The 16,538-nt window shown below is 38.4% G+C and overlaps 1 protein-coding gene across 1 annotated transcript in view; it reads left to right on the top strand.

The window, feature by feature from the left end:
• Window positions 1-1,542: 1,542 nt before the first annotated feature.
• The window catches only part of LOC104910691 (teneurin-3-like), an 80,551-nt gene continuing 65,555 nt past the window's right edge, over window positions 1,543-16,538 (top strand). Inside the window, exons 1-2 of the mRNA XM_031553266.1 lie at window positions 1,543-1,880; window positions 16,134-16,508. Coding sequence (XP_031409126.1) covers window positions 1,649-1,880; window positions 16,134-16,508 — 607 coding nt within the window. The 5' untranslated portion in view covers window positions 1,543-1,648. The remainder of the gene's footprint in view (window positions 1,881-16,133; window positions 16,509-16,538) is intronic.

Below are 16,538 nucleotides of genomic sequence, written 5' to 3'. Positions count from 1 at the left end.
AATCTCAAAACAAATAGGATGATAAAAGACTTGCCATTCAATAACTTGAATTACAGTTTGGTGTTAAATTACATACTCACTAGAAATCGTTTCATGGGTGACAACTAATTAGTTTGTTGTTAAATGCTTAAAAATGAACCAGGTTAAGAGTTCTAAAGCAGCCTTGTTTTTGCTTAACAGGCTGCCAATAGATTTGGATGTTACTTTGTGATATGTGTTGCAAAATGTCATTTGAATTAGAGAGAATGGCCTCATTTCTAGAGGGAACAGCCTCAAGTTGCACCAGGGCAGGTTAGATGTGAGGAAAAGTTACTTTTCTGAAAGAGTGACCAGGCGCTGGAATGGGCTGCCCAGGGAGGTGGTGGTGGCGCTGTCCTTGGACATTTTCAAGAAATGTTTAGATGTTGTACTAAGGGACATGGTTTAGTGGGGATAGTAGGTGGACAATTGGACTAGGTGATCTCCAGCCATGGTGATTCTGTGGCTCTATAAGTTCTGCATCACTTGACTAGACTGATAATGCTCCACAAAATAATCATTTGTGGTATTTTGTTAAACTGAGAGAAGCACCAAGGAAAATGTTCTTGAGGCAGAGCAGAGAGTCCCAACATATAAGATGCTGAACAAGAAATATCAAAGCCTAGTTAGTTGGACAGTCAAATATCTAAATTATATTCTTGATTTTAATCTAGCTCTTGTCTTTAAAAATAACAACAGAATTTCCAAACTTCGGAAATTTTTCTTTCTCTGGAGAGTGTAATTTTTCTTACTGTGTTGGAAGTGAAGGTATTTCTGTTAACTGTGTTGGGCCCGTGAGATGAAACAGGGAAACCTTGTTTTGAAAACTAACTGGAATGAATCATTAAAGAAAAATGAATAGAAGTAAGTTTCTTACTGTAATGTTTCTCAACAACATGATGGAAGGAAAAATTACTCCTGAATGTCATTTCTAAATGAAATATTCCCTTGCTTCCCAGCAGCAGTTTTATCAAACGTACTACCCGAGAGAAGCCTTCCTGTGTATGGCCTATGATGTTTTTGTAGCTTGCTGTGAAATTATGTGTATACTCCTGGTGAGAACAATTTTATAAGAATAGAATTGACAGTAAGCATTGTAGTAGTCTGTATCTCAGAAATAGACATTAAAACGATAAGTTTCTGACAAGCAAGTGGAAAAAGCATATGTCTTTCTCATTAGGTACATACCTTTCTCAGGAAAAGCCAAACTGATGTATTTGCAGATAGACTTTAAGTGGGTAACACGTTCCATAAGCTGAAAAGCTGAGAGGGTTTTCTCCCTTAGTTTTCAGTCTAGTTTTAGTATTCTAATCTGCTATATAAATAGATTGTTGTGACTGGCATTGTTGTTAACAGGAATTAGCTGTTTTCTCATCAGGATAGCTTGTACCTGAAATTATCAGAAACTATCAGAAATCTTGCACACATTACAGGACTGCATTTTGCCCGTAGTTGATCAGACGTTTCTCTGATCTCACACCAGGTAGTTAAAATAAGCAATCACAGCAATTAGAGAACGTTGTAACTCATCGTCTGTTGTCTCTCTAATTGTGTTTTAGGTAGATGTGAGCTGAATGCAGATAAGAATTCCAAACAGGCCGGTCTGATGTACACACAGAAGGAATGAAGTATGGATGTGAAAGAACGTCGGCCTTATTGCTCCCTGACAAAGAGCAGGCGGGACAAGGAGCGGCGCTACACAAATTCTTCTGCAGAAAATGAGGAGTGCAGAGTGCCTACACAGAAGTCCTACAGCTCCAGTGAAACCCTGAAGGCTTTTGATCATGATTCCTCTAGGTTGCTGTATGGAAACCGGGTAAAAGACTTGGTCCACAGAGAAGCAGATGAGTATACCAGACAAGGTAGGCAAGAGGTTTTTATACAACTGGGGTGTGTAATTCATTAGTACTGAGTAACGAGGCTTTCATGCTGTGGAAAGAGGATGTCATTATACCCGTTTTAACAGTTTAAGTAATACTCTGCACAAACAGTACACTTCATTTGTGTCTTCCTAAATATTTTAAAAAGATGGGAGAGCATTATGTACCGTCTTTGAAATAAATAATACATGCTAAACAGGAAACCTACGTAAACATCCCATGTTGGGCAGTGACTCAGTGACAACTTTGTGAGTTTGAGTGTGAAGTATTCAGGCCTTACAGTTTAAAAACCAGACCCCCGGCAAAAAAAAATAAAATCATCTGATTAATGGTTTGTCCGGAAGCTTGCCACTCCAATATCCCTAAAATTTAAGTAGCTTCAAAATTAATCGCAAGAAATGAATGCGACTGTTCAGAGAACATGAGGCCCCATAAATAGGCTTGCTGAAAAATCCAGTATGCGTGTTTGGGTATACAAATAATTTAATAGCTCAATGCTTTTAGTTCACAAGGGCAGTAACAGAGCACTGTAGAGTGAGTAAATTAGTAAGGTAATTCAGTTTGAAAGTGGAGGGTTTTTTTGTATGTTGCTTTTTGTTTGCTTTTAGTGGATAACTGTAACGCCTAATCAGATGCTAACTGTTGTCTCTGTTAAATTTCTGAGTCCAGAACAGGAGAGATGTAAGAGATGTAAATATCCATGGAGTTATTCAAAACCCATCCAGTTGGGGCCCTGGGCAGTTTGCTGTAGCTGACCCCACCTGAGGGAGAGGGTTTGGACTAACTGCTCTTAAGAGATTCCTTCTGATTCTATCAGGTTGCACTTGGTAGGGTAAGGTCTTGTTAGGGTCAAGGACTCAGTGCATTACTTTAGATTCAAAACTGTAACCTCTAGGAGTGGCATTTTTACACTTCCACAACCAAAGTACTTAATATAAGGTTAAAAAAAAAAAAAAAAGTTGGGATTTGTGCAATATTACAGCCTAGCTATCTAAAAGAATAAATGTAGGCCAGAAGATGTGTAAAATGAACCCTCAGTCTTCTATATAAAGAATCCTCTCTTCTGAGGAAGCGGGAGTAGATTCAGGAGTACATATAGAAAGCTTTCTCCTTGTGAGAAAGTCTTTAGCTTTGATTTTAGAATTGTTTAAAAATATTTTCCCATTGGTGGTTTATCTTTGTTCCAAGTAGAATAACTTTACATTAGAATTAGAGCCATGCAGATGGTGTTGACTTTTTTCACCACAAATGTCTACAAAGGAAATAAAAATATTTCTCTTCTACTCATGTAACTGAGGATGGCTGCTACTGTGCTCTGTCTGCTTTCTGCTGTGTGTTTTTGGTTTCTGTGATATGTTGAAACTTCAGGTCATCGCTACTTTCAAGCTAAAGTCATTAGTCACCTTGATCCTTTTACTTTACTAAGGAAAAACCAAGAGGAATGAAGTTTTCCAAGGCTCGTACTATAGACACTTTCACAGTACTAGTAATAAAATTATATCAAAATAGACACTGTTTATTTAATATTACCTAACTAAGAATTCACAAACCATTCCCTGAATAGAGTACTATTCTCTTTAAATAGAAATAATGAAATGGAAGAAATGAAACAATCTGGCACAACACGTATGATGAAGCACTGGGGCTTGCGGGTTTTTTTCCTCTCCATTTTCTTCAGAAAAGTACATAGTACATAGCTAATACTTATTGCCCAATATGCAATAAGTTACACATCTTTCAGTCTAAGATGTGTAGAGTCATTGTCATCTTTCAGTGCTCTCAGCGCTGTCATCTGTGTCTGTTTGATTTTTCTCATTGTCTGTTCAATTCCCCTTGTGTGGCTTATTGGCTTCCTCTAATGCTTGCTGTTTTAGCACCTCTGGGGACTACCTGCAAGTTTGAGAGGGTCAAATTAATAAGGGCTTGTTTTGTAGTTTTAGACACTGTGTTCTTTTAATTCATCTTTGACTGAGAGAATTTACTGCTTCTGGCATCGGAAGCATTTGGTGGAAAATGTGCTCAAGATCATTCTAAAGGTTTTTTAATAATATATTAAAAAAGCTTCCCTATATTTATTTATTTATTTATTTTTGCTTCTGTCTAGAAATAAAGCGCAGATATGTAGCTGCTTTGACAGTCTAATTACATGCTTCCCTGCGAAAACAACAGGAAATAAATCTACAAACAAAAAAAAAGGCAACTGTTAATAAATGCCTTTAATTGGAAATTAACATTTTATTACTTGATGGTGACTGCTTCATTTCTTTTGCTCAGCCTGTATAAAATAGTACCAAATTTCCAGTGTCCATTGGAAATCTACTGGAGCAATTACTTGAACTTCTTGAGTCTTCCAAATCTGACACAACTAAAAAATGTCACTGTTATTACTGCCAATACGTGGGGGTAAACCCTTCAAAGCTTTTTGTTTATGTGTCAGAAATTTACCACTTTCTCTTCCTTATTTGTCTCAGTATGTGTCTTTGTGCTTTCTGCTGCCCATGGTTGAACTCAGAAGGGGATACTGCTGTAGGAGATAGATGTGCCTGGTTTAGTGGTATTTTTGTCCCAGGAAATCTGCTTACGGAGGGGAAGTTTCCCTGTTATCCTGAATTTCTGTTGTTTGAGATTAACTGCGTAAATTGTGGGTAACAGGCTAAAAGAATGTTTCTCCTTTTATTTCATAAAACAGCATTTAAATTAATGTAATGTTAAAATATTGTAGTATTTATTATAGGGCTAGGATAATCTTGTTACTTTGGAACCCAGCTGACAAGATTCTAAGAAGCGATGTGTGTTTCGGGGAAGCGACTTGATCAAGCCAGTGTGCTTTCAGTTAACTAAAAGGACAAAGCAGATCATCTCCTGTGGTCTCCTCCCTTCCTCCTTCTCAAACACCTTCATACGTTGCGAGACCAGTTTTGTCTTTAACTTTTCGGTTCTATCTAGTTTACTTTTTTTAGAACTTCTAATTTAACTGTTCATTTTCACTTTGTTTATTAACAAACAAGTTTGTTGTTAATCTCCACATAAGTTTCAAAAAATTGGTAAATATGAGATTAAACTCTGAACCGAACCATGTAAATGAACTTGAGCCTCTTTCATTAAAACTACTTTTAAGCTTGATTTTACATTGCATACTTGAGAAGATGCCTAATCTCATCCTTGACAGTGGATAAAGCACCATGAAAGGCTGTCTGCTTTCCAGAATGTGAATTGTTTGCTGTTTGAGTTAGAGAGGAATATGATACCTATTTACTTATGCTTTGAAGTATCCAACTGTAATGAGCAGTCTGATTTAAATGTACAACTTCTTTAATTGAATTCTGGAGCCTAAATGCTCGTACTTTGGAATATGCCCAAGTATCATGCTGAATTCAGAAATAAAGCAGAATATATAAAGTTGAATTTCGTTGTTGCTCAGAGAGAAGTTGCTCAGAGAGAAATTCCTTTGTTTACAAAATTAAGTTGGTGTGGGAAGTGATAAAATGTGCATAGGAGACTGCTATGTGAAAATATTCGGCAGAGTTGTATGAGTATGGATGAGGAGGGAAGGACTGTAGAACTACAGACAGCAAACTATGTTTAAAATTACATTTGAAAAAAAAAAAAAATTGGAATTAATAGTATGTTTTGCGAACAATTTGTTGTTGATTATGAATCAAACCTGCAAGGTTCTGCAAGAACTGAAAGTCTTTTGCAGGTTTTAGCAAGAGAAATACAGGCAGGCAAAAACTCTATTTTACTTACTGCCAGATACGCTTTGATAGGAGGAGAGGACTCTGCAATGTCTAGTAAGTAGCCATCTTTCTGCTTCAAAGAATTATTTGTTGCAAGGCAATATAATGATGATCTACATGCCAAGTCAGTGAGGTTTGGAGTGGGAGTGGGAGGCACAGTTGGCACAATACATTGAGATTTGTGTGTGTCCATATTTACACACAAAATAATTTTGCCACTGTTTGTGAATACTGTGAGATGAGAAGCTGAGCTGCACGATACTTATGCTACAAGAAGAGCTGACAAGGTGGTGCAGGTTGTGTTAAATTTTTGGAAAGCTCGAGGCATCTGTAGTTTAGCCTGGAGGTAAAGTTACTTGGTCTTTCTAACTGGAGGTGAGCATGAGTTTTCTGTGTTTATCATTCAGCACAATTTGCTCTCAGCAAAACCTCAATGTGAATTCCTTTTCATGCTGCCCCTTCCAGTTTTGCAGGAGAAAATGTTCATATGGATGTTTTTATATCTTTACTATTCTGGAACTCTTAGGAGCCTAGTAACTCCTTGAGCCTGCAAAGAGAGGGGCTGGACTTAACAAACAAGCAAAGAAAAAGAATTTCTTCCCATCACAGTATGCTGGGTCACTGATATGAGACTGCTGAAAGGGAAAGCCATTTACAGTACGTTACACTGTGCTGATGAATCATAGCCGCTGTTCAGCTGTCTCTCCGTGACAATTAGATTTAGGTGCTGGAAAAATCTCACTGTTCAGTAAAAGGAGGACCTGAAATAGTGATTTATACGTTAGGACAATTTTATGTTATTATTGAAGATGTTAAACACTGTCAAGGATTCATTTTTAAGATTTCAGAAGTATGAATTCCAACTTCTAGTCTAATGTAACAGGACGTCAAATTTTATTGTTTTTTAAATATTAGCTGCTTGAAATGACTTATTTGGGTAGCAAAGTGATTAATCTTCTCAGTCACCATAAATGTCAGCTGCAGGATTAAAGGATCTAAATGGTCACGGTTACAAACCTAAAGTTCTATGTACTTCAAGCCTTCCCTTAAGAGTCAGTGGGAGGGTAGATGGATCAACTACTTTTGAGTTTCCACTACTATTGAGTTTCCACCACCTATGCCTTGTCAGTGAGCTGGTTTTGACTGTCAGGTAGGCAAAGATTCTCACCAGAACTGCATTAGCCTGCTGTGTGGATTATTTACAAGCAAGTATGAAATGACACACAAATGACTTTGCATTCTCCTGATGAGCGAATTAATCACCATTCAGTGATATGGCAAGTGCCACCTTGGAAAATCTAAGGCAGCTATCAGAATTAGAGTTCTGCATTGTGAGCTGAGCATCCTTATTATGATTCTGGCAGACTCTTTTCTGTTACGCTAAAACACAGCCCACCTGCAGCATCCTCTTCCTTTGAGCAGACAACTTTTGTGAGAAGCATACAGTTGCCAGCACGTGCTCGCTAATTCTGTGGCCTTGAGCTAAGCATGTAACCTTCTGCCAGCAGTGCTTTTTTTTTCTTTCCTCTCTGTAATACAGGTATAATAACACTTGCCCACCTCACAGACGTGTTGGGAAGATTAATTAGTTTATGTTTGCAAAACGCTTTGAAGATGAAAAGCGCTGTAAGTGCTAAGTAATATTATCATCTTACATTGCTGTACTAGTTACTTCTTAAAGCAACAATAAGACGTTAATTGGTTTTCAGGTTCCAGGTGATAAGGATCTGTTGACTTTTAAAGTTATTCTCTTAGCTGCAGAGTGTTACTAAGGAAAACATTTCACTTTCATTTGATTAAGAGTATATTTAGCTCCTGCCCAGTGATGCACGTGCTTGCTCTAAGGTTTTCATCTAGTTGAAATTGGCCCCTGGAGGGTCATGGTCTGTAGATGAGCTATGGATCTGAAGACAAAGGGCAGTTGTGATTCTCTAGGGAAAAATCAACCTTGGTTATTGGCAGTACGCTGCTTGATCAGGCATTTCTTCATGGCCTTCATCCGCAGAGTGAAAGCCTTGTCCTGTACCAGACCAATTGCAAAAGAAGGGAATGAAGTTCTTGGTCATAATGATTACAGATTGTGAAGGTGAACAAAGCCCTCCAAGACTTTTGGCTTCATGGAATGGAAGACATTCTGGAAGGCCTGTGATTGCCCATATAGCTTCATGTAGTGAGATGTGTATGCTGCTCCTGTTTGTAATAAGTATCTGACTGGAGAATGAGGGAGATATGTGAGTTGCACACATGGCTGTGAAAGATGACTGCAGTGTGTCTATGTCCATTGAGAGAACAAAGCATGCATTTGGAGACAAGGAGTCCTGCTTGTTGACTTAGGATCAAGAGTCAGGACTCCAGGCCAGCTTGTGAGGGTTACTTGTTCCATCACTAGCAAACTGATGTGGGAGGAGAGGCAGAGAAGTGAAATAGGAATAATTCCTCAGTCAGATTATAGTTTTTGAAAGTAGTCTAAATTGTCACTGCTTACTGGCTTGAGAGGCAGTGCTTAGTGTTACTTAACTTATCAGAGCCAAAAGAGGAAATGGAAGAGCCATCAGATCAGATTAGTCTCATGTTTTATGTTTGCACTTTTTTATTTGCCATGCCACAGATACGTTTGAGTCATAAACCCTTTCTTCAGTTTAATGGGCTTTCTGCTAGAAAACCTAAATTAAGCCTACATTTCATTACATCTCAATGTGAGCTCCACTGTGGATATGTGAAGGGAGATATGCATGAGAGAGGGAGGAACAAGGCTTTTCTGCAGAATCCTTGGGTGTTTTAGTTACTGGCATTTTTTGCGCTTACATACAGTGATCTGAGAGCCTCATTCTGATCATGCACTGCAGAAGAGATTCCTATGAATGTGGAGCATTTATTTTTTATTCGACAAATAGAAATGTATAGGGCTGTTCTGAATAAGATCATTTTCTTTCTTTTCACCAGTTCAGAGCCTGTTGAAATGATCAAATTTTCTGCTATGGCGCGATGTATCCCCTCTCTCTGTCCACTGTCTTGAGGTTGCAGATGTGCCTTTCCTCCTGTAGAATTACTGTGTGGAGTTCTCCTCTCCACATCCAAAGGGATAGGATTGAGCCTGGGCTGTATTCTGCATGCTTCTTTCCCTGCTACCTCCTTCCTCCTCACCTTCCTTCCCCATTCCAAGCCATATGTCATGTCATTAGCATCCTACTGACCTTAATGTGGCAGTTCATACCTGTCAGATCTGTGGTTTTAGGCTCTCTGCAGACTGCATATCCATCATCGCTGCATTGCTTACCCTCAGGTCATATTTTCTTCACATCTATCAAATTTAGGCTTTATTTGTATTTTGTAATAAATGGATGCTTAGATGTTGATGATTTGCAGTTTGATCCAAACTTTAAGATAGAGGCCTGAAATATCTGTACTGTCATTCTGTTCATGATCAAGACTTTGCACTCCTTGCTACTCATGGAGTTACATCTCTATTTTAAATCCATAGAATCTTCTTTTTTCCCTTGCCACCCATGTTCTGGACAGACATGCTAGTTTCCGTAATTTAAGTTGTATATTTATTCATCATATTCAGAAAATCAGATTTTTTATCTGAAATCCAACAATTTGGAACTGTAATGGTTGAATTATTAGTTCTCTTACCGAAACACAATTGCTTATGCTGCAGCTTGAGGCTTTGAATTGTGCAATTGTAAAATTATCTTCAATTGACTTTAATCTTACTCTGTGATACCTTCAGAAGGACTTGATGAAAAGTCCTTTATCCTTATACTAGATTAAGAAGTGCTTATGTTCTCATCTGTGGATTAGTACTGAGGATCCTCCCACCACCTCCAACCCTGCCAGGAAAAAAAGAGTCCCCTGTACCATGCCAAAGAGTCTTTATGTTTCAATCCTAAATTGAAAAACTAGTGGCAGGAAGATATTCTGTACCGTTTACATTTATTCTGTTCTATCTCTTGAAATACACATTTCCAAGATCAGTGTTAAAACCTGTGCTTCCTTGCATCTTTATAGTCTTTATAGCTTAGTGCTACTGTGATGAGTACATGGTTAGTCTAAATATCAGGTTTGATATACTTTAGCTCACTCCAGATGTTTTTTTATTTTTTATTTTTTATTTTTTTTGTTCACCCAGACTATATTTGGGTTTTGGATCTTTTCCCATAAAGCTCTTCTACCTGAAGTTGCACAAGTGCAGCTTGGAGAGTTCTGTGTCACTGCCACTAACTCTCAGGAGTCGCTGCGAGTTTGGCTTAGTTCTCCACCTGCTTTTGGAAGTCCATAAAGAATGGGAGAGCTGTATGGTTCAAGTTTGCTTAAACGAAATATGGTTTCATGCTCTTTGATTTTGCGTAGTTTACTGAACGTATTCAGAAGCATCTTTCTTTCAAATGAGACTTACAGTTCCACTCGAACTCAGATAAGGGCAAGAAAAGATGGTAAAGATGGAAAAGAGAATGGAGCAGAAAGATCAAGAAACAGAGGTTAGGAGGTGATGAGGAAGGAGGTTGTGATGAGTGAGGAGAAAAATGCAGAATTTACTGACAGGGTAAAACCACAAGATAATGGCTTAGAGTGGTCTAAGTTTCATAGGTAACTTTCACAAAACCAGAGAAGAAAATCAGGATGAAGTAATTACAAAAAGATCAGAAAGAAAATGTTTATTAACACAGGATAAGTGTATTACTTGTCAGTCTTCACTGTGGTTGCTTGGATCCTGACTATCCAGAAGTCAGCAAGTATAACTTTGGAATTTCCTGTTTAGTGAATATACTGTGGAGTTTGTGCAGCAGAATGGAGGGTATCACATCTATTACTCATTCTCTCTTTTCTGTAACTGTATTCTACCTGCCTAATACTCTGAATTCTAAAGGCAGCATTTGTACACTTCTTATCAGAAGTTTATAAAGCATGCAGGGCCTCTATCTTCTGCCAGTTCCTTTTCTAAAATCTTCATCCTTTCATTTCTAGAAATTTGTTCTCTTATCCATTTGCTTCCAATTTTATGCCCTTTCTCTCAATAACTTTCCTTGCAAAGCACTGCCTTAGAAAGCCTGACATGCTGTCTTTGCCACCAGTAAATGGAGAAGAAAATAAACATTTTATTTACAACAATTAACACTTTTTTCCTTGAAAAAACAATCAGAATTGACATTTAGAGGTAGATAATGTTTCACGTCTTCTGGGATTGCTTGGGATTCTTGTCAAAGCAGTGCACAGTGCAGCTCTGCTTTGAGCATCTAGGAAGATGGCATTCTCTCAGTGCTCCAGCAGTGACTATCTCATCACCTGAGAACGAAAGGGATGATTCTACTGTTTATCATTCCATACAAAGAAACTCCTTTCACCATCTTTTACTCACACATGATTTAATGCTGTATTTTTTTCAGGTATTGGTAAAGAGATCAGCCCAGGCAGTTTGTCGTTACCAGAGCTATTCTTTCATGGTTGTCGTGTATATGAGTTAGGAAGGCAAGCTACTGTGGAATCAGTAGAATGGGTATCCTGGTTTTACAGAAGTGATGTAGCATTTCAAAAGCATGGTGTAGCTGCGTTCTGGTTCTTGCTCTGCAGAGAGTAATCAGAAGTGCTGTGGATCAGCTCCAGGCAAGGAGCTGCAAATAAAAGAAATGTGCCTATTGCGTGTATTAGCTAAGCAAAAGGATACAAAAGTAATTCCCAGTATCAAAATAGCAGAAAACTTGCAGCAATGGTTTTGACAGCAACAGTCCTTGCAGCAACGGTTTTGACATTGGTTCTGTTCATATGCTATTTCAGTGATAAGCATTGTTCTGTGAGAACCTGTTTGCATGCTCTAGTCTGCAGAGAAAAAATAAAAATGAGAGAAGCTCTTTTCCAGGTTTACTTTCTGAATAAATTATATTAGTCCTCTTTTAGTTAAAAATAATAATAATAAATCAGAATTAAGTATAGGAACAAAGAAATATAGAGAAGAATAGAAATGAGAAGATTGGTTCTCCTGAGGACTGTGATCACATCTTGTTTTTCATCTCTCTTGCCTTAGTTGTTTCACAATTTGTTTTTCTAAATTTAGTATTTTCCTGTAATGCATTACCACAGGGTGATTACAGGGAAAATGCATTTGAGAATGATTTCTGAACTGCACGGAGGTGTTGTGGGCAGACAGAAGGCAAGATACAAAGGAAAAATGCTGCCAAGTCTTAAGACTGGAGCAGGGACTGGCAAATAATGTAGGACATAGAGACAGCAGAAAAAGAATGAAACTTTATCAGAAGATAAAGAAAGAGCAGACCCAAACACAGCAGAAGGTTGAGCATGCACATGGTTGGTTTGAGAGTTCTACCATTCTGGTTTTATTTCTACTCTGTGATGGCAAAACCAAAGGCAGCAAAGGTGCTCACACTACAGTTTATCTGATTTGAAAGAGGAGTGTGCGTGTGTATATTTTATTGCTAACCTCACTGATGTTTTCTAGGAGGCTTTTTAGTTTAGGAGTGTTTCTTTCCCTTGTTTCCAAAACTATCTGTAGTTGCTAAACCTGACTCAGAGACTTTGCAGTAGTTAATGGATTATGAAGGTCAGTGGCAATGTCTGAAGGTGCAAATTCTCTGCTGGTTATTTTTGGTTCATCTGTTAGTTTGTTTTTCCATTTTTGTGGTTTGTCATTTTAGGAGGATATTTCTGCTTTAATATGGATCCAGTTTAAAGCAAAGATTGACAGCTGAGGAGCCTTTTTGTATTTTGTTCAGTAGTCCTCTCCCATAATCCTTTTTCACATAGGATAACATGTCCAACTTGAAGCTTGAATTACTGTAGGCATCTTTAAATAACATCTCCAGTTTAGGCCATTGAAACCAATACAGCACAAGTAGAGCAGGTTGCCATTTAATTTCAGCTGTGAAATCCCAACTTACTAAAAGAATGTGTAACTTCTGCATACGTTGCACTTGTTTATGTATGCACTATTTACTTTAAAAATTGTTGTTCTAGACAAATACAATCTTGGTGGTCCTGGCAGAGAAATTCATGTATATTTGTCTTAAAATTATTGTTTGATATGAATGTAACATAGTTAGAGAGGCACCAATCATTCAGGTGAATTTGCAGCTGGCAAATATCATGTTGTTAACAGTGATTGCTGTACAAGCTGAAAGTTATCTTCAGGTTATATTGTTGATTTGTTCATCTGGACATGTGGATAGTGTCAGCATTCATTCCTTACACTAACTGTAAATTTATATTTCTAGCCAAGGGAGATGGCAGTATCTAATGGTGGAGTGGTAGTAATAGCACTGTTATCAGTTTTTAAAGCCAAACATGACTCTGAATAGCCCCCAAACCCCAGGGTTGTCTCCAAAACAAGTTTCATTGAAACATCATGTCTAATTTATTTTTTTCCATTTTACACTTCATACTACTTGTAAAGGAAGAAAAAAAAAAAGGAAAAAAGCCCTCAAACCTTTATTTGTATCTATTTACTCTTTCTTCTACATTTTCTTCTCTGAAATTAGTTCATTACAAATTCTCCAAGTTGCCTTTAAGTCATTATGAAATGCTGAGGCACCTACTGTCAGTGGGAGAACTTACAAACGTGTGTATAGTATAAGAAACTGATGATTAAATCCCTCACGTTGAAGTCTTCCTGGAAAGGTTAATTAGAAATGTTAAGAACACAGGAGGGAGAACATCCTGTCTTCATACTCTTTTTCCACTGAGCCCCTACAACTTTCTTTTCAGTTTTTTTTGGTAGCAATTTTCCCTAGCAGGCAAAAGCCCCCATTCCAGTCTGCAGCCCATTAATTCTGTGCCCCAGCCTCGTTCAGCATCTCCTGGATCCTGAAAATTTCAGGGAATCTTAAGACGATGTAAAATCTTTGCATTACATATGTATGATTTCCTTTGGGACATAAATTCCTACACAAATACATATTTTTTTCATATCAACTTTGTTTGTTTTTCATTTGTGTAGGCAACTTACATAGTGTGCAATCCTCTTAGTGAAGCTTTTAGGAAAGCTTTAATTCAGGAGATGATTGAGCCTGATGTCTCTAAAGCTGTTACAGCATTTCTGGGCAATGCTGTACAACTTCAGTGTAGTGAAAGAGCTTTAAAATATTGAATGTGATGAGAGAGCAGTAAACAACCCCTTTTCTGTCTCTGGAGTTGCACTGGAGCTTTGCTTTGGCTCTGTGACATGCAGTTTTGGTTCTCATGTTGTTCCAAAGAGGGGTGAAAAAGCAGAAAGGAGGTGAAAGCGGGCTGTTGTAAAATACAATAAAAAATAAAACTCATGAGCAGCAGATAGGTGGTCCATTGTGCCTGGAACTGAGCCTGAGAAAGTCACTGTGAGTTTTCATGTAGAGTGCCTGAAGGAATTTCTTTTAGAAATAAATATTAGTCTCCTTAAGAGCATAAAAATAGTCATTAAAATAGGAAATAAAATTAAAAGGACTCAGCAGTCTCTTCAAAACACTGTATCTGCTTGGGTGGCTGATGCTAGGTTTGCAGGGCAGTGCTTTGCAGAGCTGGGTGCTGCTGTGGCTGACCTCCATTGCCTTGGGAGCTGGTTACAGCACGATCCTACTGCAGCCCCCAGCTCAGCCTGGGAGACATCAGGGCCGTAGGTGTGTTGCGTAACCTCGTAGCCTGGAGGTCAGCAACTGCTTGGTTACTGACTCAAGCAGTCTTGTTGTCAGTGGGGGCCACCTTTTTCTATTTTCCTTTCTTTAACATTGTTTTTAGGACAAACCCAGTGCTGCATCTGCAACAGTGAGTGCTCACACACCTGCATATTGGCTTCTCCTGTCTTTTGCTTCATCTGCCAGAGATGCTGGAATAACAGATTCCTGTAATAACGTATCCCACACATAACACCAGTGGCTAGGCTGTCATTCCTAGCTTAAATTTGCCAAAACACTGAAAAAAAGATGTGTTGTAGGCCCTTCCTTTTGTTCTGCTCTGCCTGCTACAGCTGGGCAGTTTGTTCGGCCTGTTTGCTTCTGTTCTTAGTTTCATCTCTCACAAAACCTGAACATTCATGTGGCCTGACTTATTTTAAGTGGCAAGGTACAGCCAGACCACCTATGGCAATTGCCTGTTCTTATGCTCTTCGTACAGTCTGGCCCTAGTCATAGCTGTATCTTCTCCCTTTGCATTTGCTTAGATATGCACCTCCCCAGTGGCTTTTCTGCTAAAATCCTTATTTACAGCAGCAAATAACTTTAGTTAGCTTTGTACCTAATGGTAGTAGCTGATTTTCATTGTTTATGAAACTTGTTTACAGAATTCATTTATGGTTCTGACTGCAAAGTCAGTGACACTTAAAGTGACCATTTCATGTGACCACAGCAATAAAGTAATTAATTGGATCACTTAATGTCTTGCCTATTGACGTGCTTAAACTCTTAATATTTCAGGAATTAATTACATTTTTATATTCTTTCTATTAGCTTTTATTTGAGGGGAGTCTGGTTTTGCTGTGTTATAAGCTTTAACAGTGTTACAAACATGTATTTATAAATGACTAATTTTGGAGCACTTAGGATGCCTATCAGATGCAAAAATTGAGCATGTATTTTGACTTGTTCCCAGAGCTATCAGAAAACTGTGAGCCAGAATGGGAAAGCATTATGGGTGCTGGCATGCAAATGAGCTTTGCAAATTGTCTATATATCATACAGCGTCTTAAATCTACAGACATAAAAGCAGGATGAAGACACAGCCGTTAAAAAGGCAGTCATTTTTGAGTGTCACATAACTTAGGCACTTCTAAGTTATTGCAGTGTCATGAGTTTATCGCACCTAATTTATTAATACAATCATTTGGGATTCGCTTATGTCTCTTGCTCTGCTCCAAAACAGAGGCTGAAAGTCTGCTTAAAATGTGCAGGCTCTGCTTCAGCAGTAAAAGCCTGAATTCAGTGACAGAAAATGCCGTCTTACCACGAGGCCTGCAGGTAATGGGAGGCAGCATTCCTGTTTGTTTACATCTGTGCATTAAAGGAGAGCAGAGAGCTCCATGGGGGTTGTGCTCCCATTTAATTTTTCCAGTGCCACATTAGGTGACGTCTATACAGGAAAATATCCTGTTGCGTAGGCCTCTCTAGTCAGGACAACAGAGGCAATTCTGACAAATACCTTCTACTGCTTTACACTTCAAAAAAAGTAAAAAGAAAAAAAAAAAAAGAAAAGAAAAGCTTGCCATTTACTTCTGATTCTTCCATGCACTAAATTAGCTTCTCTCCATTTGCAGGTTCTGTTATGTTTCTTTCCTACAACTTTTGATGTGTTGAAGCAGTTGCCAAAACAGTGCTAAGGTACTCAGAATGGAAAGGGGCACTGCAGAGAGCTGGAGACAGAGGGAACCACTTGATTGTAGTACATGCAGAGTTTTGACAAAACAGCTTATGTGATGCCTGAGAAAATAAGACACATAAAGAGTTTTTACTTCTAACTTCTTAATTTATTATTTATTTTTTTAAAAATTCTCACCTTCTGTTATCTTTTTTCCCCTAATCAGGACAGAATTTTACCCTAAGGCAGTTAGGAGTTTGTGAACCAGCAACTCGTCGAGGACTGGCGTTTTGTGCGGAAATGGGGCTCCCCCACAGAGGTTACTCTATCAGTGCAGGGTCAGATGCTGATACTGAAAATGAAGGAGTGATGTCTCCAGAGCATGCCATGAGACTTTGGGGCAGGGGGGTCAAGTCAGGGCGCAGCTCCTGTCTGTCGAGCCGTTCCAACTCAGCCCTCACTCTGACTGATACCGAACACGAGAACAAGTCCGACAGTGAAAATGGTAAGTTCTTACACATATGCACGTATATAAATCAATGTTTTATTGCTGTCGTGGTTGACACTCAATCATTTCAAGTCATTAAAAGTTCAAGGAATGGCCTTGAATTATTTATCTACTTTTTTTTTT

This window comes from Meleagris gallopavo, chromosome 4, assembly GCF_000146605.3.
Source record: "Meleagris gallopavo isolate NT-WF06-2002-E0010 breed Aviagen turkey brand Nicholas breeding stock chromosome 4, Turkey_5.1, whole genome shotgun sequence".
NCBI lineage: Eukaryota > Metazoa > Chordata > Aves > Galliformes > Phasianidae > Meleagris > Meleagris gallopavo.
Note: the sequence above shows the minus strand (reverse complement) of the source record. Positions and strands in the feature narration are given on the sequence as shown.